General features: G+C 32.8%; 1 protein-coding gene across 30 annotated transcripts in view; it reads right to left on the reverse strand.

The window, feature by feature from the left end:
- LOC105232556 (microtubule-actin cross-linking factor 1) overlaps positions 1-23824 on the reverse strand; it is a 152694-nt gene that overhangs the window by 109854 nt on the left and 19016 nt on the right. For 8 of the 30 annotated variants that reach the window (XM_049451130.1, XM_049451145.1, XM_049451146.1 and 5 more), the window contains exon 3: positions 6006-6067. In XM_049451130.1, coding sequence (XP_049307087.1) covers positions 6006-6067 — 62 coding nt within the window. Of the gene's footprint in view, positions 1-6005; positions 6068-11824; positions 12359-12853; positions 13011-23824 lie in introns of those variants that run through there. The other 22 variants (XM_049451122.1, XM_049451117.1, XM_049451123.1 and 19 more) reach the window with 10 other exon arrangements.

The following is a 23824-nucleotide window of genomic DNA, read 5'->3' on the forward strand; positions in this document are numbered from 1 at the left end:
AAAATACACTGTTATGAATAAAACACGCGCACTCACATATTGACCGATATATGCGGTACAAAGTCAACCCCAAGTTCGAAAATCTTTATATTAAGTATAAGGGAGCTAAGGGAAAATATTGGTCCAATTCAACCCATTTTTGACAAACAGACATACCATTATTAGAGAAGGATAATCTCTTAATTTTAATTATATATATCACACATTTACGAACAAAAGTCAAATATAGGTAACGGGGTCTAAATATTCGGTATCTAGGAGCTTGAACATTTTTCATTGGTCTTAAATAACTTTTGATCATAAGGTTGCACACACTAAAGACATTATTTGTACAAAGTTTTATCCCGTTATATTAATTGCTTATTGATTTGTGTACTGAAAATTCAACATGTTGTCCGATTTCGCCCATTTTTACAATGTGGCATAAGGATGTAAGAATGCCACGAACTAAATTTTGTCGAAATCGGTTGGTCGGGTCCTGAGACCAATTCTCACACCAGCTCCCATAATTCCCCACGCCCACTTTTTCAAAAAGTGCCCCTTGCTACAGCGATCCTCTATACCAAATTACGGGTTTATATTTTAATTTAGTACTTAGTTATGGCATATTCAATATGTTTTCGGTTAATGGCGATTTGAGTGGCAGTGGTCCGAATACGCCCATCTCCGAACTTTTTTTACTAAGGAACCCACATAAAAAGTTTCATCGATCTAAATTTTAATTCAAGTTACAGCGTGCACGGACGGACGAACAGGCAGATAGTCAACCGGATTTCAACTTTTCTCGTCATCCTGATCATTTATATATACATACATACATATGTAACCCTTTATCTATCTCGTTTAGTTTTAGGTGATACGTACAACCGTTAGGTGAACCAAACTATGATACTCTGTAGCAACTGGTTGCGGGAGTATAAAAATGTTTCGAAAGCATTTTATATTCGTTATTCGACGAGACCGTGAATGAATCCCAATCATATTTGGTATGTTAGTAATTTATAGTACTATATCGGCTATATAATTACTTAGTTTCATATCCGATACGTTTGTATTAAAATCAATAAAACAGAAATCAATATATTGCTATACTGCTAATATAAATTGTTATTTCTTTTATTATTATCTTTTATTTAGATATTTGAGATATAAAATTTAATAAAAAAATATATTATTAAGATATATACTATATAAGGTGGGTTCCACAGTAAACAGGACTTTTTGAATCTGGCACCATCTATATGTCGACTGGTGCGTTGGTTGGTTGGATTTTCATGACATTTCATCGGTTGGAAGAGAAGTTATTGATTTTAAGTGTCAATATTTTTGTGTTATGGGTGCGAAAATGAGCTTCGAACAAAGAGCCAACATTAAATTTTGTTTTAAAATTGATAAAACTTTTACCGAAACGTTTCAAGTGATGAAACAAGTATATGGCGATGATTGCCTATCCAGTAGCAGAGTGCACGAGTGATTTCAAGTTTTCAAAGTCGTGAGGACATAAATTACAATCCACACATGGGCCAATCAAAATCCGTGATCACCGGAAATTCCATCGAAACTGTGCGTGAATTCATCAAAAATCATTCGAAATCATCATTGAAGTTCATGGAAATGGAATTGAACATCTCCAAAACATCGATTTATCGCATTTTGACCGAACATCTGAGCTTACAAAAGGTGTGTGCACGGTTTGTTCCGCAAAAATTAACTAACCAAAAATTACATTTTAATCATTAACCACTCCCCGTATTCACCTGATATGGCACCGTGTGACTTCTTCCTTTTCGGAAAAATGCATTTGCCCATGAAAGGAAAACGTTATGCAGATGTAGAAGCCATTCAAAAGGCTTGCACCGGCATACTGGCCGCCATATCGGCCAACGAGCTAAAACACTCGTTCGACATGCTTTTAGACCGTACAGCAGAAGGAGACTATTTTCAATCAAATAAATTGATTTTGCCGAAAAAACCATACAATGCACCTTGTATATAGAAACTAGTAGTTAGACCGATTACATTCAGTGATAAATCAAGTTATGTTTTAAAAAAAATTTCGATTAATTTAAATAAAATATCAAAACATATAGATCTAAAGTGCATAAGTGTATTACATATGTCTGGTGAGGATTATTTTGAAGGCGTCAAAATAAATATCGATGAATAATTAAATATTTTGTGACAATGTATACATACATACATATATGATTTAAAGTCAACCGGCAGTTCGGTATAAAGTCAACCATTCCCACCGAGGTCCACAGTCGGTGTCTGCGGGCTTCAAAAGTTATGATTCGATTTTGACTATTTTTGGATGTGAGATGACATAAATTTTGGGTACTAGTTGTGCAAAGTTTCTCTAGTTTCATTGGTTATTTATTTAAATACAGTAAAGTGAAAAATCAGACGAAATATAAGTTTTGCTGTATGAGAAGTAGATATCGAGTAGAAATCTACTTTTTTGACAAACTTATTTTTTGGAAAATTAAGACTTCATATTTTAAGACTTCAATGATTTTTATATGATTGTTTTTTACAAATGCAATAATTAAATATGATATTTACATATGCCAAGAATGTTCATTAAAATATTAACCGTCTATATTGCATATTTATGTATATTATGTATATTGTATGCAAATCGCATTTTACATGTTTTATTTAAATTTATGTTTTGAATATTACTTTTCTAAACTGCAGTTTACGGAACAAATCATAAAACCCATAAACAAGCACTGGCGTTTAATTTTTCCTGGTATCACGGGACCGCAATTAGGCATATGAACATAATAAAGATTTTTAGAACATAAAAGGTTCCATTTCGAGGTTCCTTACTTTTTTAACAAAAAAACACAGAAACTTCAAATTTAATGGGGAATTTTTATTGTTGGTATTTATGTTTTTAAAATTATCTCTTTCAAACGTTGGCCACGGCTACGTCTCAGATAGTCCATCAGTTGAGTACCATTTTCGAGGACTCGTTAGAACAATTCGACTAGCAACTGGCGAGTGACACCCTGATATAACGGTCATCATTGACTATAACGTTCTCTCCGCCATCATTTTTGAAGAAATTTGGACCGATAATTCCATAGGCGAGGCGATAACGCTTGGGAAGGTGGAGCGGTTTCAGTTCTTGCACGATTTGTATTTTGTACACCTTCAATGCAAGATCTCGACGTAAAATGCGAACGGCGCCGAGTAGACTCTCCACGGTATTCGTGTACACTCTCAGCTACGATTACTATAATTTCTTCACAGCGTGCTGGAAGTGGTCGATTCGGATGAAAATTATTCAATAATGAATGTTGGGTCTCAAGATGGGTGAAGGTGTTGCAAATAGTACGCTCAGTAGGCCGATTATGTTGACCATAACGTTATTCAGGTGTAAGTCTTTTCATGATTAAATGGCAAACAACACTGAAAAAAAATAACATGACAGCTTGACACACTCACGCGTGATCTGTCAAAAAAGGCTATTAAAAATGGTACCTCCACTTTGATCACCCCTTGTTGCCTATCGAAATTTACGCGTTATAAGTAATCTGACAATATTTTGGGAGAGAATGAATATTAAATGTTGTTTCGACAGATGTTTGGAGTAAATATTTTGTATACAAATATTTTTAGTCTGGGTTTACATCTCATTATTTAAATTCTACTTCAGATTGAGGATAGTTATAATTTTTTTCTTTCTAACACTTTAAAATTAAAGATGGTTGTTTTTAAAATTCTTTATCTTTTAATTGACACCTCTATACAAATAGAGGTGTTTCTTAAAATTTGCTTACATATATAGTAGAATATAAAATTACGGTCCTCAAAGCCAAAAAGAAAATATGAAACATAAATTTCAAAAATGTACATAAATTGAATTCGAATTGTAAGAACTTGGAAAAACGAAATCAAGAGCAACGCGTCGCGATAAAATTTTGCGCCAGATTGGGCGAAACAGCTTCGGAAACGTAAGCTAAAATTGTAAGAGTGTATGGTGATAGTGCTCTTAGTCGTGCTCAAGCTCACAATGGTTGTCTCCGCGCGCCCCCCGCCCGAAAAAAAGCTCGCATGAGCAAGTTGAAGGTGAAAACGATGATTATTGCGTTTTTTGATAGCCGTGGAATCGTCCACAAAGAATTCGTTCTACCGGGGAAAACTGTGAATCAAGTCTACTATTGCCAAGTACTCAAAAGATTGCGAAAACGAGTCAACAGTAACTGGATCCTTCATCACGACAACGCGCCGTGCCACACCGCTCTCATCGTGTCTCAGTATTTGGCCTCTAAAGGGATCGCCGTGTTGCAACAGCCACCTTATTCGCCCGACATGTCACTCCATGACTTGTTTTTGTTTCCTAAAACAAAATCGGTAGTCAAAGGAACCCATTTTGAGTCGATTACGGACATCCAGGCGGCCGTGACGAGGGTACTCGCGGACATCCCAGTCGAAGCGTTCCAGAAATGTTACGAAGCATGGAAAACTCGCTGGAATCGCTGTATAGTTGCCCAAGGGGACTACTTGAAGGGGATGGCAGAGTTGTAGAATAATTTTCAAATATACGGTTTTTATGGAATCAATCTCATTACTTAATTGTCATACCTCGTATGTATAAACATATGAAACCACTTTTACATAAATCTATACTAATATTATAAAGAGGAAAGATTTGTACCTATTTTTGTATGTTTGTAATGAATAGGCTCAAAAAGTACTGGGCCGATTTAAAAAATTATTTCACTAATAGAATGAATGCTACATTCTTTCCTTGGTAAAATTTGAACAATGTAACCGAAGGAGTAGAAAAATGAGTCTTAAAATGTCTTTCGTCGAATGCGCTGCCGAACTATTAGCGAAAGAACAAAATAATGTACAACAATATTGAAGAACATCATAATGTCTACAAAAAACTCCGCGGTAGCGTATGTCCAACTATTGTAGTTATGTCACTACAACAACTTTTTTCATTTTAAACATTAATGAAAATGCTAACCAAATTCAAACCATGCTATTTATGTGTTTATATTAATCCTTATCCAAATAAATAATTTTTTGGTCAAGACCATTTAACTACCTATAAAATAGTTTTTAAATTGGACTTTCCATTCAAAAGATATTATGAATTAAAAAATTCAAAAAGTAAACAAAACCGCCATAGCGCCGTGGCCGTTGTTTGCGATGCATTCTGAAAAGCGCGCCGGGCCAGAGAATGTAAAGTATAGAGAAGGTGCAAATTGAATTCTGTATGATGTTCGATTTGGCGGCTAACAGAGCCGATAGAATCAAAGTAAGGAATTCGACGTTGTCGCTGCTATTTAGCAGAATTGAGCAGCAGTGGCAAAAATATGTATATGCAAAACGACTGAATTCATTATTTATTACTGTTATTTTAATTTTTTGATTATTATTATTTTTATTTTTTAATTTTTCATAATTAGTATTTTTTTCGTAATTATTACTTTAACTTATAATATTTTTATACGCTAATTTTTTAAGAATACTATTATTATTATTATTTAATATATTTATTTAATAACTTATTATTTACTTATATGTAAAACGAATGATTTCATTATTTATTACTGTTATTTTAATTTTTTGATTATTATTATTTTTATTTTTTAATTTTTCATAGTAAGTATTTTTTTTCGTAATTATTACTTTAACTTATAATATTTTTATACGCTAATTTTTTAAGAATACTATTATTATTATTAATATATTTATTTAATAACTTATTATTTACTTATATGTAAAAGGAATGAATTCTTTATTTATTACTGTTATTTTAATTTTTTGATTATTATTATTTTTATTTTTTAATTTTTCAAAAGTGCCCGCCACTTAAACCATCAAAGAAATTGAACATAAATAGACTTACATACAAATATAACTGTGGGATTTTTTTAACACAAATATATAGCATAATAATGAAGGTCTTTTAGTTCAATATACATATATTTAGATTGATAATATGCATACACACATACCATAAAATTTGTAGAACATACCTTTTTAAGATGTTTGTTAACCCATTTCGTAAATGTCTTCTTCTGAATAGCATCTCGCTCATCTAGTAATATATTGAAAATAATACACAAAAATTAATAAAAATTCATCCATATATATCAATTTACACATATGACTACAAACTTCTTATAATATAGTAAATAAGTGCATAATTGTGGCTTATTGATCTGCACAAATAGAAATTATTGCCAATAATTAAAATGTAGTTAAAAAGAGCACTTTTAGACAAAGGAACATTTTTAGGTGTACAAGTATAACTGTCCTCATGTTGACAGCAATAGGTAGATTTTAATGTGGGTACACAGATACTTCTTTTAAATATGTATGCATTTAACAACCAATCCAGGTAATGATCATTTTACGCAGAAATGTAACGACATTCCTATTTTTGTCACATATCGATGCAGAAACTTGTTATTAGATTGTTAGATTAGACATGTTTATTTTCATGATTTTTATGTTAGCTCCCAAAGTATTTTCGTGAATAATATAACTTAGATTCCTCAGAAATGACAATTATGTTAACTATCTTATTTAATTTATTTGTACGTTCTATGATGATATGTGTGAACAGAGTGCTTCATTTGTGCTGGTTGTATCTAAATGAACATATTTGCTTTATCAAAAAACGAAATTCACATTTGCCATTATAAACCAAAGGAGCAAAAGTAGCGACTTTGTATATTTGGATGCATAACCATGAAACTTTAATAGTATTCTAGTTAGGGTTGAATATAAATATAAAATCATAGTTAATGGCGAAGGACGTCTTTTGTTATAGCAACTGCTGGTTATCAATATCTAGAACTTTACCGAATTTCATCTTAAATGTATGTCAGTCATGATGCCAGAGAATATTAATCTATACAATAAATAGTTTCCATTCGTATTTTTTTCGAACTTGTAAGACGTTTTTTTGATGTCTCCTTTCCTCCACGTAAGCAATATAATCAGGAGTGTTGTGGAATCCAAGAATTGCTTGGCTGCCAGCATTGCAAAACCAATTCTAATTTTCATTGGTGTCACGGAATCTGTTTGAATTTTTGAACATACGCAAAACCAATATTCGAATTAACTGTTTACTAATGGGACAAAACATGCAAATAAATACATTTGGAAACAATCATATTAAAGTTTTTAATGAGTTTCGAATTAAAGGAAGATTTTAAGATATAACAATAATGAATCGAATGAATAAAGACGTATTTGGGTGTTAAATTACGTTTATTACGTTTTGTAAATCTTCTTTAAAGGGGAGCCGCTTCAAAAGCTTCAAATATCTAAGAATAAGTCCCCAAAGTTATAGATGGAAGAAGTTTGAATATATGTTTAAACAACATAAGGTACAATTTTTTTGGTCAAAAACCTTTTTTTTAATCTTAAACAATTTTGGAATTTTATATATATATTTTTTTTTTAATTTTGTTAGTTTAGCTAGAACATAAGTTATTAACAAATAACTTAATTGCGACCTGCATATTGCATGCCGAATATCAAAGATTTCATATTCAAAAAAATTTTGAATGATGTTTAAATATAAACCCTAGAAATTTCGCTTTAATCAATTATTTTTTTCCCTTCCAAAAAAAAAAAAATTGGTTTCTGTAACACCCAAAACCGAACATTAAACCAGTAATACTGAAATCATGACACCTACTACTTTTTTTATTGGTTTCAATTCTGATTCCGACAACTATCAGATGATGAACGACAGCAAAGGGCAGATCCAATACTCTCAATTGACTTCATGGATCTCTAATCAACTTGAAAAATCGTAATAAGCCGCTAAAATAGTTAAATCAACGGATCACGAAGTATATACATACATATGTGCACTGCTTCCCAATTAAAATTTTTATAAAATACATATATGCTATAGTAATCCGATCTAAAAAATTTATTCTAAGATTGTAGTGTTGCCATGAGAAGTAATTCGAGCCAAATTTTGTGAAGTTATCTTTCCAAATAAAAAATTTCCTACAAACCCTCGATTTTGATTGTTCAGCTGGTATGGAATATAAGTATATGCTAATTTGTTCCGAACAATAATCCTTGTCAAACTTAATGAAGATATCTCCTCAAATAAAAAAATTAAAAGAAAATTAAAAGAAAAAATTCTGTAACATTTGCTCCCACTGCCTTTTCTATTGCGCATTTTTATATTTTCTAAAAAAGCAAGTTGTTCATTAAAACTTGTCGTTAGGGTCAATAAATGAAAAAAAAAAATTATTAGATAATCGTGACAAATTTTTTAAGTGATTTACAAATTTTCTGATAAAAAATTTTTGAAAGAAACATGTGGCTGCAAGAATAATATTCGCGAAAGAATATTTCAATTGGCCGTTTACAAAATGGCGGAATCTGATGTGAACGAATGAAAACAAAATTGCTTAGTTTTGGTGGAGCCGGGTCTAGAAAGTCTGTACGTTCACTGGCAAACACATAAAATCATTCCAGGCACACTACCAAAATTTTTAAACATGGTGGTCTGAGCATTATGGTATGGACTTAATTTTTTTTTATGGTGTCAGTGCTACATATTTGATATATAGCATAATAAACTAAGCTTGATATGTAAAACTGTTGAAGTAGGCTATGTTATCATTTGTCAGCTAGAAAATGTCTATAAAAAAGAAGTTTGAACAGGATAATGACCCAAAACATATGACCAAACTACCTAAGAGCGGTTTGCATCAGAAAAGATCGACGTAATGTCCCGGCCAGAGTAAACACTGGACCTGAATTCAAACAAAAAATTGTTTGGGAGATCTTAAACGAGTTGTAGCGACAGCGAATCCATCAAGTTGAAATCCTAATGAGACAACTTCAGGATCTAATATTCCGTATGTAACGTCGGTGTATGGATGTAACAAAGAATAAAGGGTTTACAATCAACTATTAGTGAATCGAAAATATTTACTATATAAAAAAATTTTATTTTCTATTTTTCCTTTAACAAAATTACTTGTTGTTAAACGACACTTCACATTACAGATTTACTCATGACGCAGCTTTATGAATGCAATGGAACCAAAACAATACCTCTTTTAAAATACGTAATAATTGTAAAGATGGGCAATAAAACACAACCCATTTGATATTAAGTAAATTATACGTCTGGAACTATTTTATTCAACTTTATGTTATAGAAGTTGCTAGAGTATGTTATAGTAATTCTGGCTGCAACCGATTTTCTGTCGTCCCTACTTGTTTATATACTTATGTTATATATATGTTTCCATTTTTGGGACGACGCATAGTATATTCGATTTTGAAGTTTTTAAAGAAGGAAATAATAGTCCAACTACAAAAACAAATATTAAAAATATTTCTTTTTACACCAAATTTCTTATAGGAAAAATTATTGATGATTTTGTAGCAAGAAATTTTGTGTGTTTTATTGAAAACAATAACTTCACAATACTTTAGAAATATATGTATGTAGATTAATTTTATAAGTATGCATTATTATTATTAAAACTTTAAATTTTCCAATCCACCTACGTAAACTTATAACTGATGACAACGAGCGCCATATTAAACTTGCATTGGTGAATGACGTCAGTTTCTTAACTCCTAAACGCCATATAAGTAAATGTTATACGGTCATACAAACACATGTATGAATATGCCACTCCGAAGAGAAACCCATACCATATTTTCTCGTCAACTTATGAAGAGAAATAAAAACGTGTTTTGTACCCGTTAAATATGTATGTATGTGGGATAAATAATTATTTCATTTCTGTAAGTATGTATATTTGAGTTGTACAATATATTGTTACATGAATAAGTTCCAGGTATTATCGTAGGCCATTCTCCTTTAACACAAATTGAAAGGGTAAGAGCAAACTTAAACTTTTCTAATAATTTTGCCTTTTTTAATATACGTTGCTACAACTTAATTAACAACTATTTATTATACTTGTATATTTACAACCAATGATAAATTACAATCAACTAAATATTACATTATAAATTATAAACTGATTTTTTCTTTACATAGTTATATAGTATATGTATGTCCAATACAAATCAAAATTTTTTTATTTCTAAAGGCATATAAATAATATAATAGTTTTATAAATATTTGAGATCAGGAATTTAGGAACAACTCTCCTAACTTTTGTAGGACGAATAGTGTAATAGTATGATGCCGATATTAGGGCATTAAAATATTATTTTGCAAACAAATCAGTAAACCATAATTTGAAGTAACTGAAATGTCAATAAGGATAGTGATATTGAAAAAGCGTATACCTTTATAGTTGAAAAACAATTAAATTTGTGCATAAAATCCATGCACATATATATTTCAATACGCACTGCATAATAAATACCCAAATCCATTCTCTTGGAGAGAGCAAAAGAGAATTTATTTTCTCAATCAACAAACCTTTCCTCTTTTTATAAGTAACATTGAGGTTTGAAGTCGGTAGTTATCGACTTCTTATGAATAATGACAATGAATAACAGAAACATATGAGTAGGAGTAAGCGATTTTCGAAACCACTCACAAGTTGTTAAAAAAATCGTTATGACGCCATCTAAACATGCGAATATACATTTATTTTTATTCATGACAATACAGTCGGTTTAATCAAAACTTAATATTAAGGGGCGCTTACATGGTGATGTCATTATATTGGTATAATAGAAAATGATCATATACATAAGTATATACTAGGGTGATTCAAAAAATGTTTTTTTTTTTCTCCAAATATGAGTTTTTAATTGTAACGGGAAGGTCCTCCTGCATATAGTTTTCTATTTTTTTCTTATTATCAGATAATTAATATCTTGTTCCTTAGATTTTGTAGGAAATTGAATGCCCTAAAAAAAGGTCTCCTTTGATTTTTTCGTAAACCCAACCGTTTAAGAGATATTAATAGTTAAAGTTTGATTATTTTTGAGAAAAATTTTTAATTCTTATGGATTTTATAACTTAATGAAAAAAATCATTATGAATGATGAAACTCATAGGTTTTTGGAGAGGCTTTCTTGGAGGTGTCTAGGAACCTATTTTTCCGAGTACCAATCGAAAAAAAAATTTTTTTTTGAATCACCCCAATATATACAGAGGTTTAAAATCTGCTCACACAAATTATTATTAAAACAATTAATATATCTTACAATAAACTGAATATTCTGCGGACGAATTTTTTAAAACAACCGACAGAAAGTATCACCAAAATACTGTTAAATTATAAAGGATTATGAGTCTTCATTATGTAAAAAGCAGTTATTTCAGACTAAGTAAGTTTTCAGGCGGGATATTCAAGAAGATTTGTATGCAATCAACTTATAATCATAGAATTTAAGATACTAGGGCTAAATTTTACTAAAATTCGTTTAGTATAATAGTTTAAGAGATAACCCCGGAAAATCGTTACACGTAATTAATATATACATATATGTATGTATATGTAGATTATAGTAGTATATACATATATATTCTGTAAAGAAAAAATGCATAGCTGTGAGTGAATAATAAGAACTTTCCAACTAAATACAAATATTTCATATTTGTTTTATTTAAGAATGACAAAAGTTGAGACCAAATATAAAACTGTGTTTTGAAAAGATTTAAACGAAAGGTTAGCCGTGCCTTAGTTTTCAAACTAGTAATGCATTGAAGTAGAACCTTTATTTTAAATATATTCATATTGTTATATATTTATATAAATATCTGTACACGGAAAGCTAAAGTATTTTGTATATATATATTTGAATATAAATTATATCATTATAATGGGGCTTAAAAAGACGGAAACAAAACAAAACAATCGCTTTGATTTACCTTTAAATTGTGTCAAAGCATCTTCATAGCCACCCACAGGCAACGGTTGCTGTGAGGGCACTGAGGAATGTTTAGCTTTTTTTGCTGGACTAGTTTCCACATTGAAATCAATATCTCCAATTCTTGCCTTTTCTTGTAAAACAGGTATTTGAACTGCATGCTGTGAATAATAAGCAATATTTTGCCGACCATGTTTCTGTGAGCTGGCGTGGTTTTGGTTGTGTGGGTTGTCTGGGTGATGGTGTTTCGAGTTTTTTCGCACCTGCGGTGATGACGCAATTGACGGCTCATTGCTTATATCGTTGGGATCGAAGCCCAATCGTTCTTTATAATATGCGTGGGATGTCATTACCAAATCTATTCAGACTACTCAAAATTAAATTATCACGTCTTAAATTTAGAATCCTTTCAAATTTAGATATTCAACCTTTTTGGGAACGGTTTAATTTTGGTTTGGTTCGGTTAAATTTTTTAATTTTACTTATTTAACTTAACTGTCCGTAAATTTTTCTTAAATTAAATTATCTTGAAATTAATCATTGTCCATTGAATTAGAATAATCGTATTTCCGTACGAAGCAATTCCGAGATATTAAAGTTTTATTGTAAACTTTTTCATAAATTTTGCAAATAAAAAAGCTTAATTTATATTCATTATTTTCAATAAAATATGCCTTAATTAAAAAACAAAACACGTACTTTGATTAATAAATCGAAATTTTCATAACATGGAATAATTGAAAAACGTCGACAATCAGACATTGTCGTCGATAAACGATAAAAATTACTCTGTTGCAAACAAATAACAAACGAAATGAAATTTACTACGTTTCAATTCGTATTAACCAGCTACATGCAACAGGTTTTCTACAAAGAGAAATGTATCTGTGAAAAAGTTCGAAGGTTTTGTTTGGTGTATGCATCAGCGTTTGTCAGCACAATTTCACTAATTAATAGTTTTATTTTATCATTGCAATTGTATAAAATCAACATTCGGCAGTTTTCACTGTTTAATACATATATTTAGCACCTTATTTTCATCTAAAGGAAGTTTTTTTTTTTAATTTCAATAACGAAATCTATTTACACGCAATATATGATGTTTGGTACAATAAACAATTTTCTTCAATAAACGTGCGACACGACAGTTCGTTTCAGACTGAGTAAAAGATAAAAACGAACGCTGATTATACGGTTGACTAATACCAGTAAAACAGACGAGTTGCGTTGAGAGTTGTCATAACCTTGAGTCACTCGCCATTTATTTAAAGAGTAACTATTGGGTATGTTTTACGATCAAAGCCAACTACTTTACAATATCAATAAGAGAGAACTCCATAATAAATATTTATATACATAATTTTTTTAAGAGTTAATTAAGATTCTCCTACAATCTATTTAGCCAAATTTACTTATTTTTATTATAACAATGAGCTTTCAGCAAAACACAATTCATGCACATATGTACTTATGTAGAAAACTTCAATAATATATGTAATAATCATAAAAGATGGCACTAATAGGTTAATAAGTTAGCATTCAATAGCTAGCTACAGGGAAATGATTTACAAGTTGTGATCCGCGCTCCTTTATAAATAATAGTATACATTGTGTGAAAAAGCTCACGGAAATTGTAATTAAATTCTCCGGGTAAATGTGGATAAATTTATTTACAGCGACTGATTAAGTCAATACACCTCAGTAGAGCAAAGAATTTGTCCCAAATTTCGTGTGCAGAATTGTTGCGAATGTTGGAGGAGGCGGTGATTCAGTTTTATCAAAAACAAAAGGTTTATGAGTTTGACATGCAAACAAGTCAACAATCATCGGAATAGAACCCGTTTTCAGTCGATCGAAGAGATAAAACAAAATTAGCCGAAGTAGTTAAAGATCATCTTAAAAAATGCTTATTATTTCGAGGACTGGAGAATTCGTCGGCATAAGTGTATTACATAGAGTGAGGATTACTTTGAAGGCAAGAAAATAACAAATTATCCGGATACTTTTTTTGTCACAAAGTAGATGCCATACGCTTCCAACAGAAAGAAGAATAACAAATAAGATGAATAAGATGATTGATATTTATTTTTAAAATTATAAAATAATGTGAAAATTAATGAGAAATTTAACACTCTTATTTTTTCAGAGGTTAAACCTTAAAACATAATTAAACGTGTTGTTTCAACCCACCAACCGACTATTTTTTTTTAGTACAATCACCAATAATATCACGTCTTCCGCGCACAAATTACAATTATTATACTTGGGCAACATTAGGGTGGGTCGATTCCGGAATTTTTTCGATTCGGTATTCTAAGTTAATGCAACTTTTTGTTTTGAGATCGGATTGCATCTTCAACCCGAACCTCGGCCTTGAAATTTCGGAAATTCGCCTAAAATCGTGAAATTCTCTACCTAGCACCGAAAATACGCATCTCATGGCAAAATGTATAAAACAAAAGTTATTTGTCACGTCATTTGCTACCGAAATGGTATATGTGATCATGGCCGTAGGACGAACCGTTCCCGAGATACGAGCGAAAAGGCGGCGCGCCACAGCGCAAGGTCAAAATTGTTGCAGCTCTCAGCTAACCTGTATTGGTCACCCAGAACCCACGGCGTGGAGGTAACTGCTCTTCGGGTTCCTCCCAAGCCCAACCCAACCAACCAACCATATGTCAGGCTTGTTTTAGTCTGAATCTGTGTCAAATTTATTGATAAAATCAGATTTTGTACTAAACTTTGGCACTTGTTGCCTAGATTTCAGTGTAGAGCGTATAAAAAGATCACGAGATTGGGGGCCAATAACTTTAGAAGATGCCTCTGTCACCAGTTTGACGATTCTCTCAAATGCCACGTTAGAAACTGAACAAAGAACTGGTGGAACAGTCAAGGTAATAGTCTTCCAGTTAATCATATCGTAATAAGTATTAGCTTTGAAATTCAGCTTTGGCACTTTATTACATCTAACTCTTCCATTTATGGTGTCAGACTCTGCTTCTCTGGCTGCCAGAAGACGGTCAAGGGCCAACTTTCTGACTTCTATCCGTTCGTCAGTCATCATACTAAGGAGAATGTTTTCTGGAAGAGCAAAGAAAGCATTCTGTTGAATGGATGAATCGACAACCTTGCGCAGTTTAGCGGGTAAGTATCTCGACCTTTGAATTGCAGCATAGAGATGGCGCGAGCCATCTTTGATTGAACTGTTGAATCTTATTGAGAACCACAAAGGTGAGTAAACTGTAAGTATGTACTTGACCAAAATCTTTATTTCCTTTGTTGGTTTGTCAGTAGAAATGTATAATCTCAGAATTCTATTTGCACAGGTGAGCCAGCGAGATTTGCACATGTTACCTGGATGCATCGACGCTAAATCTGAGGAACATTGACCGGAAATAACAGCTTCTGATATTTTATAGAGATAAGCTTGGTCTGTGCTAAGTTGGGTCGGATTAATAACTCAGAAGGTAATTGGCAGGATGGAAAACTTTCAACTTACACAACAAGCAACTTCTCACAATAAGGGAGCAGTTTACCTATGTCGCCAGAGAATGTATTTGGACTCTTTGAGACACCATCTATGTGTTCGAAAAGAGCACGGAATGGAAGTTCGTTGAAATGTAGAAGACAAACAACCCACTGTAATGGCCTACCTATTCTTTCTTCTAGTTTCCGAATGATTCCACCTTTCCAACCTGTGTTCGTGTTGGTGCCATCAGCACCGACAACTGCTAGATGTTCCACATCAACTGAATTGTCTTGTAAATGTTGCCATATAGCTTGCGTCTCATCCTCAGCTGACCCGGAAGAAGAAGTGACGTGGCCAAAGTAATGACAACCAGGTTCCGCTATAAGAGAAATATGTTCCTCTTTGACAGTGTCGCGGTAGTACTTTTCACCTTCGCTGACTTGTGTAAGTGTATTGTCTTTGCGGCCGTCAAAATACAGCCCATATACGGAGTCAATACTTTCGGTGTTCTGGAGCTTAACACCAACACTTTTTTTTGCCCGACTAATCTTGCATTTGTCAGTGACAAAGCTAGCCTGATCCTCTGTTATCAAACCTGCTTTTTTGGTATCCAGAAAAGCCGATGAAACAATCAAGGCCGCTACTCTATCACTTACTCCAAATCTTTGGGCAGCTAAAGCAGTGTGTTGTAATACTAGTGTGTTTTGTTTGGTTTTAGAGGACGGAAGAGAAAATTCATCATCACCATCGTTTTTCGAAGAATCAATGTGCGACGCGCCTACATTGTTTTCGTCTGTATGAGAGTCTGGCTGATCTGAATGGTCACGTGTTCTAGCTGATACTTTTCTGGCAAGTGTTGATGTTGAATGACGTTTTGAAAGCTTTTCTTTACGTTCATTTTTCTTTGTAATCTTTTTTGTTTCAGGTAGATCAACACTTCCAATGCGACCAATTCTTGTGGTTCTCTGGTCCAAGAGAAATGGTTGTTCATTGATAGGAACTTTCCTTTCCTTTGGACAAGTGCAAGAAGAAAAATAAATGCATTTACAAGCAGCGATGTCAAATAATTTTCCGGCAGAAGAGACAAAGTCGTCTCTTTTAGAGCTCAAACCTATTGGGTTCCTTAAAAACATTTGTTTAAGAGTCAGAAATTTCTTATGGTATGTGGTGAGCATTTGTACAACTCTGGTGTGTGAAACTATCGGAATAGATGACTTTTTGAGAGTATTTTCAGCCTTTTTTGCAACTATTTCTGTAACCTCTTTACTCCTAGGTTCATAGTTGTCGCCTCGGAGTCGCCCTATACCAAATCTTTCAAACTGATAACACAAAAGAACATCCTGGTAAGTAGGTAACTGGGACTCAGAGAGATTGTACGGATATATGCCAAACACAGGACATTTCTGTCTAAATTTAAATTTAGATACAGACATTTTGAGTTCTGTGTTTTGTTGAGAGAATATAAGTGATAGCACCTGGCGAAATCAACGACAAGAGTGAAGGAACTCGATGAAAAAATATCCGAACGTGTCCTTTGGCGTAGGTGAATGAATGTGAGTGATAGCACTCGGCGAAATTAACGTCAAGAAGTGTGGCCGCAAACCGATTTTCACCTTGCGCTGTGGCGCGCCGCCTTTTCGCTCGTATCTCGGGAACGGTTCGTCCTACGGCCATGATCACATATACCATTTCGGTAGCAAATGACGTGACAAATAACTTTTGTTTTATACATTTTGCCATGAGATGCGTATTTCAGGTGCTAGGTAGACAATTTCACGATTTTAGGCGAATTTCCGAAATTTCAAGGCCGAGGTTCGGGTTGAAGATGCAATCCGATCTCAAAACAAAAAGTTGCATTGGAATCAGGAAGTACCAAGGCAACTTTTCCGCACTATTAGAAATACCGAATCGAAAAAAGTCCGGAATCGACCCACCCTAGGCAACATGTTGTTACAGAGTATACTAGTTTTGTTCACCTAACGGTTGTATTTATCACCTAAAACGAGTCAAGATAAATATAGGGTTACATATACACATAAATGATAAAAATTACGAGACGGGTTGAAATTCTAGTAGCTGTCTGAATATACGTCAGACCGTCTGTCCGTCCGTGCATACGTCCAAGCTGCTACTTGAGCAAAAATTGAGATATCTTGATGATACTTGGTATATAAGTTCTTTGGCAAATAAGTAAAAAGACCTGGCCCCTATATAATATCAGGATTTTCCAACATCCAGCTGACTTTATTCCATTTGGTTATGATGGTATGTGAGGTACTTTAAAGAAACCTTGGGAACATTTTATTGGTATGTGACATGTTAATAGTATGCAGTATTGGCAAAAATGGATAAACTCGACGCGATACTATCCCCAACTCCCATATACTTAAATAATAATTTTCGTTTTTCTAACGAACACAACTCTTATTTACTCCGGTCATTTTAAAGTACAAAAATTATTATTAACATAAATAAAAACAATATTAATATACTAACAAATGAACTTATTTAAAGAAAAATTTAAATTACTGTTAATATTTTTTTGTTATGTACGAGGAGACAAACTAACTATTAAAAATCGCAACTGAGCGGTTAATTTTTTAAAAAAATAAATGATCATAATACTGGTATGAAACAAATGTTTGTTTGAAATAAGTTTAAATTATTCGAAATTATTTATGCTTTTAGCTTCATTTTAACTTTTAACATAAATTTCTATAGCTTGCCATAAGAAGACATTTAATTGCCAAAAATGGTTAAGAGAAGGTTAAACTCTTAATACTTCCGTCTAATATCTGATAGAAAATACTTCAATACCCCAGTAAGTGATGTTATATGTGTAATATACAAAGTCAACTGAAAAATCCACATTTGCAGTTCAAAGGCACGGAACTAGGGTTTATTCAACTTCCTCTAATTATTCAAAAGTTAAATACAGATATAAAAATTCACCCAACACTTAAGACCCTCGCACTACAAATGTGAACATTATACCTTTTAATTACGGGAATAATTAGGAAATATATTCGCATAAATACTGTTCCACTTTACCCAAAATATTCATTATAATGAAAAATCACAAATTTAAAAATTTGTAATACCAAAATGTTTAAAGTCAAATTAAGATACAAAACCTGTAATTGGTATTCAGAATCAAAACTAGGGGCATTTCATAATACAGTACGATTATGTAACCAAGACCACCCAACATACAATCTTATGTTAAAAACTACTAAAAACGCTGTCGTTGGAGTTGTTTACTGTCGGAATTTTAACATCATAGACAAAAATTCAATATTAAGATCTAGTGTGGACTTATTCATACAGTCTGTGATTTAGAAGGGAAAAAGTATTATGTAGTGACGAAGCAAGACACGGTTTGGAGATATATACATAAGTGTACAATTTTTAGTATGTATGTAACCAATTCCATTGCGCATCATCATTGTCAACCGATCATCCCCGTTTGGTTTTGAATAAAGGCTACGAGTTATAAGTGTATATAAGGTGTAACTGTGCACAGCAAGCTATGCTGGTGTTCCATTAAATTTAATTGGTGCGTAAAGGTTGGAGGTAGAGAAGCTTCAGATATTTCACTTTCAATCGCACCGAATACTTTTAAATATAAAGTCCGTTAATTTTAATAATTTAATATAGTTTAAATATAATTTTAATTAAGAATTAGAAAAAAATTTGACTTGATTGCACCTGTTCAGGCTATAACAAGTAAGGGCTAAGATGGAGTGTGACAGAACGTTTTATGTATACTCTCGCAAAGTAAAGTGATATATGGAATTTCCGTTAATTAAAAGAAGGCAAGAGAATATCCTGTTACTAGAAAGACATTTTTTTCTGAATTTCTTAAGCTTCCTTACACTTCGATGAATAGAATCGGTAGACCAGAATTCAAAAATATTTACATCCGGTATATGTCGGCTTAGGAAAATATGGAACAAATTGTACCTCTATATGGCACTAGGGCATACTGTCATCACAAAAATTGTATCCCGAACTTCAGTACTAGATCAGATTGAACGATATGTTCGGTAAAAAATCAACCATATGCTCTGGGGTTCAAATTTTTGGTGTTTCGATCCTTGAAAAGTTATAGTCCAAATTGGACCATTTTTGGCGTTTTGTAAAAAATGAACCACATGGACTTTAAAAGTTTGTTATATGGAAAGTAGACGTGATTATGGTATGTAATAGAAATGCTTGGGTGATCTCGCACAATAAATTTTATTGATATTGGTCAATTTCGTGAGTTATCGCACTTCTCAATAATTTTAACCAATTTTACTTATTTATATTATAAGAGTGAGCTTTCCGCAAAAAACAATACATGCACATATGTATGTATGTAGAAAACTTAAATCAACGTTTTCTAAGTACAAACAAGTCGCAAATAAATAACTTCTGGCCAGTTCTGGTACTAAGGGGGATACATAAATAACCTTACGAATCTATATACTACATATAATATTTGCTAATTAGTAATTTAGAGTGCTTATTTATTTGCTTGATGAAGGCATAGTTAATCCAAATTTTTTTAAACCGAAGATGGCACTAATAGCTTAATAGCTTAGCATTCAATAGCTGGCTACAGGGAAATGAGTTGTGATCCTCGCTCCTTAAATAATAGTATACATTGTTTGAAAAAAGCTCACGGAAATTGTAATTAAATTCCCCGGGAAAATGTTCAAAAAACAATTTATTTACAGCTGCTAATTAAGTCAATACACCTCAGTAGTGTAAAGAATTTGTCACAAATTTTGTATTTCTAACCAATTTTCGAGTGCAGAATCGTTGCGAATGTTGGAGGAGGCGGTGATTCAGTTTTATCAAAAACACAAGCCTACGTATGCACAGTGGATCCGTCAGAGGCCAAAAATCAAAAAAAAATTTAAACCATACCGCATTTTTATGAAAACCTAACGGGACTTTCTAAAAACAGCATTGAAAGCGTGAACACGTGTTCATTTTCGCAACGCAGCTGCGCGCAGAGTGATTTTGTCAAATTAAAATCGAACTTCAAAGAGATCAAATCTGTGGACATTTGACAAAACAACTTCTCTCGAAATAAGACAATTTTCCAGGATTTTTATCATATGTATGAATTTTCAAGGCGCGTTTTTCTGTCTTATCGCCATTGTCCTAGGACCTTTAGTTCAGAAATTATGGAGTCATCAAAACAACTTCTTTCGTAATTTTTCAAATTTTCGGGGTAACAAAAGAGCTTGTCTCGAATAAGTTGGAATTTCAAACGTAAAATCATAACGTACATTTATCAAAAAAGCTTGTCTCTATATATCGTCTGAGTAAAATCAAAAATTGGCGTTTGACAAAATAACTTCTTTCGATTGAAGTTCTTTTGTCAAATGCATATCTAAAAAAAATGCTTTTCAAGTCAAGATAAGATAAAAAAAGAATTTTTTTTTGCACAAATCAAATTTGACAAAACAGCTTGTATGAGGTAAGTTGATTTTCAGTAAGAAAAAGCATTTGACAATAAGTCTTATTTATTTGATTTATATTTATCTAGAAAAGTAAAATATTTAATTTAAATCAATTGATTGGAAAACGCGTCTTTATTGATCTGCATCCAGTTTTAATTGACTTCGTCCTTTAATAGTAAGAGGTATATCTACTGCAAAGCTTTAAACATGTTTTTTCGCTCTCCTGTAAAATTTGCTTTTTTGAAAGAGGTTGTTTTGTCAAATGTCCACAGAAATGTTTGCTAGAGTGCTCGGAATTGGATTATTTAAAATGCATTTTGAAGTTGAAGGTATTAACTTTAAATCGAGATGTTAATAATTAACATCCTTGTAAAGTATTTCATGGAAAACTAATTTTATCGATAGTATCTATTTTGTGTATTTTGTGAACGTCTTTTTTATGTTTAGTTGAAGTTTTAGTTGTGTTTCAAAAAAACCAAAAATTGGTTTGTATGTCATTGTGTTTGTCTTACTTTTAAGGTTTGAATGTGTTAAACTTATCTGCAGAAATTTGCAGATGTCTGTATAATCGTAAAAATACTAAGGCCGTTTAAGTTGTCGTTTTGTCTATTGTGCTGTGTTGGTCTGTCTTCGTCTTTTGTAGCTGTTTATATTTTTGCAAAACTGTTAATAAATAAATATCTAAATTTTGTTTATGTTTGCTTTGAATAATTTTTGATGTAGGTTCTTCCCATAAGTGTGTGTTTACACGCCTGCATATTTTTAATATATGGTGCACAGAACACGGAACCAAAGCAGAAAAACTGACGAAATTGATTTCAGTTGTGCAGGGGAATATTCAAAACAACGGCTACATTACAGAGTTGAACGATCTGTCGAAAAAAGTTGAGAACATCTGTAAAACAATTTCAACTTTTTGGAAGAATTATAAACGGAAAAAATCTTCAGTTCTTCAATACCAATCTAGTTGGCTGAATAAAGAGCAATCGATTTTGTTAAAACGCACGCAGTGTAAATCGCAGCAGATGGAGGAAAGTACTCATCGTGGCCGTCCTCAACTGGATTTTGCTGACTCTTCAACGAGAACTAATCGCATTAGTGTCGATTGGAGAGCTTTCGGAGGAAGCTGCAGAGTCCAATAACAAGGAAATAAAAAAATGTAGACTTCAGCACAGTCGGAAAGTGTCACGTACTTTAACAAACACAGATGTCATTAATGCACTATTGTTGCGCTCAGATCCCTTTATGACAGGACAGAGACAACTTCCAAAAAAAGACAAGTCGACTTTGTTGAAATCTGTTTATGAATTACTAGATGATTCTATATAATTTTTGTTTCCTTCATTTTTCTTTTATTGTTTTTTTATATAGGATTTTTGATGATATGTATGTATATGTAAACAACATTTTTCTAAAAATATAACTGCAATGTAGATAAAAGAAAATAATTTCAATTTTATTAAAAAAAAAATTATTAAGTTTGTTTCGATCATTCCTATGGGAGCTATTGGACATAGTCAATTTGATTTGTCAATTTTTTTTATTATTTCTTATCTTTATTTTTGGAGAGAATTTCAACCCGCTATGTCAAGAAAAGTATTTTTGGCCGCTGTTCCATACTAGCGGATCCACTGTGGTATGGTACAAATTCTTGAAAGACGGTCGATCTCTTCAACTGATGAAAATATTAGAAGTCAAGGATATGGTGCTTGAAAATCGTCAGGCAAGTGTAAGAGAGATGGCAGGAGAACTCGATAACTCTCGCGAGTCCGTTCGGATAATTTTGGTGGGTATTTTGGGTAAAAAAACACGTTGTTGCTTAAATCGTCCCGTGATTGCTGATTTTTTTTTTCAAACAGAGTACTGTAAACAGGTCTCTTTGGATATGCGAACTGCCTATGAGACATGTGTTTATGAGTTTGACATGCAAACAAGTCAAAAATCATAGGAGCTTCCGAAGTAAAAAGGACTTTTGAGTCATCAAGTGTCAGTATGTTTGTGCGAAAATGAGCTTTGAACAAAGAGCCAACATTAAATTTTGTTTTAAAATTGGTAAAACTTTTACTGAAACGTTTCAATTGGCGAAACAAGTTTATGGCGAGGATTGCCTATCCCGTAGCAGAATGCATGAGTGATTTCAACGTTTTCAAAGTGGTCGTGAGGACATAAAAGGCGACCAACATGTGGACCAAAGAAAATCCGTGATCACTGGAAATTCCATCGAAACTGTGCGTGAATTCATCAAAAATCATTCGAAATCATCATTGAAATTCATGGAAATGGAATTGAACATCTCCAAAACATCAATCTATCGCATTTTTACCGAACATTTGGGCTTACGAAATGTGTGCACGGTTTGTTCAGCACAAATTGACTGACAACCAAAAATTACTCCGAATCCAACATTCGAAGGACAATTATTTGACCAAAAATCACATTTTAACCATTAACCACTCCCCATATTCACCTGATATGGCACCGTGCGACTTCTTCCTTTTTAGAAAAATGCTTAGTAGGCGCTATAATTATAGTTCAATAGCACAGAGCACGACGTGTCATACTGAAGTTGGTATAATTTAAACTTTATTTTGTGTGTTTATTTGTTTTTGTTCTTCGTTTTACTCTTTACTATTTACTAAAGGACCCGTTCACGCTTTACTGTGGTTAATACATAGATAACACTAAAACTACTATCTTTATGATTTCTAATAGTTAGATTATAACTACGAGGTATGACAATTAAGTAATGAGACTGATTCCATAAAAACCGTGTATTTGAAAATTATTCTACAACTCTGTCATCCCCTTGAAAGTAGTCCCCTTGGGCAGCTATACAGCGATTCCAGCGCGTTTTCCATGCTTCGTAACATTTCTGGAACGCTTCGACTGGGATGTCCGCGAGTACCCTCGTCACGGTCGCTTGGATGTCCGTAATCGACTCAAAATGGGTTCCTTTGACCACCGATTTCGTTTTAGGAAACAAAAAAAGTCACAGCGTCACATGTCGGGCGAATAAGGCGGCTGTTGCAACACGGCGATCCCTTTAGAGGCCAAATGACACGGCGGGTTGTCGTGA

Source organism: Bactrocera dorsalis, chromosome 3 (assembly GCF_023373825.1).
Source record: "Bactrocera dorsalis isolate Fly_Bdor chromosome 3, ASM2337382v1, whole genome shotgun sequence".
Taxonomy (NCBI): Eukaryota; Metazoa; Arthropoda; class Insecta; order Diptera; family Tephritidae; genus Bactrocera; species Bactrocera dorsalis.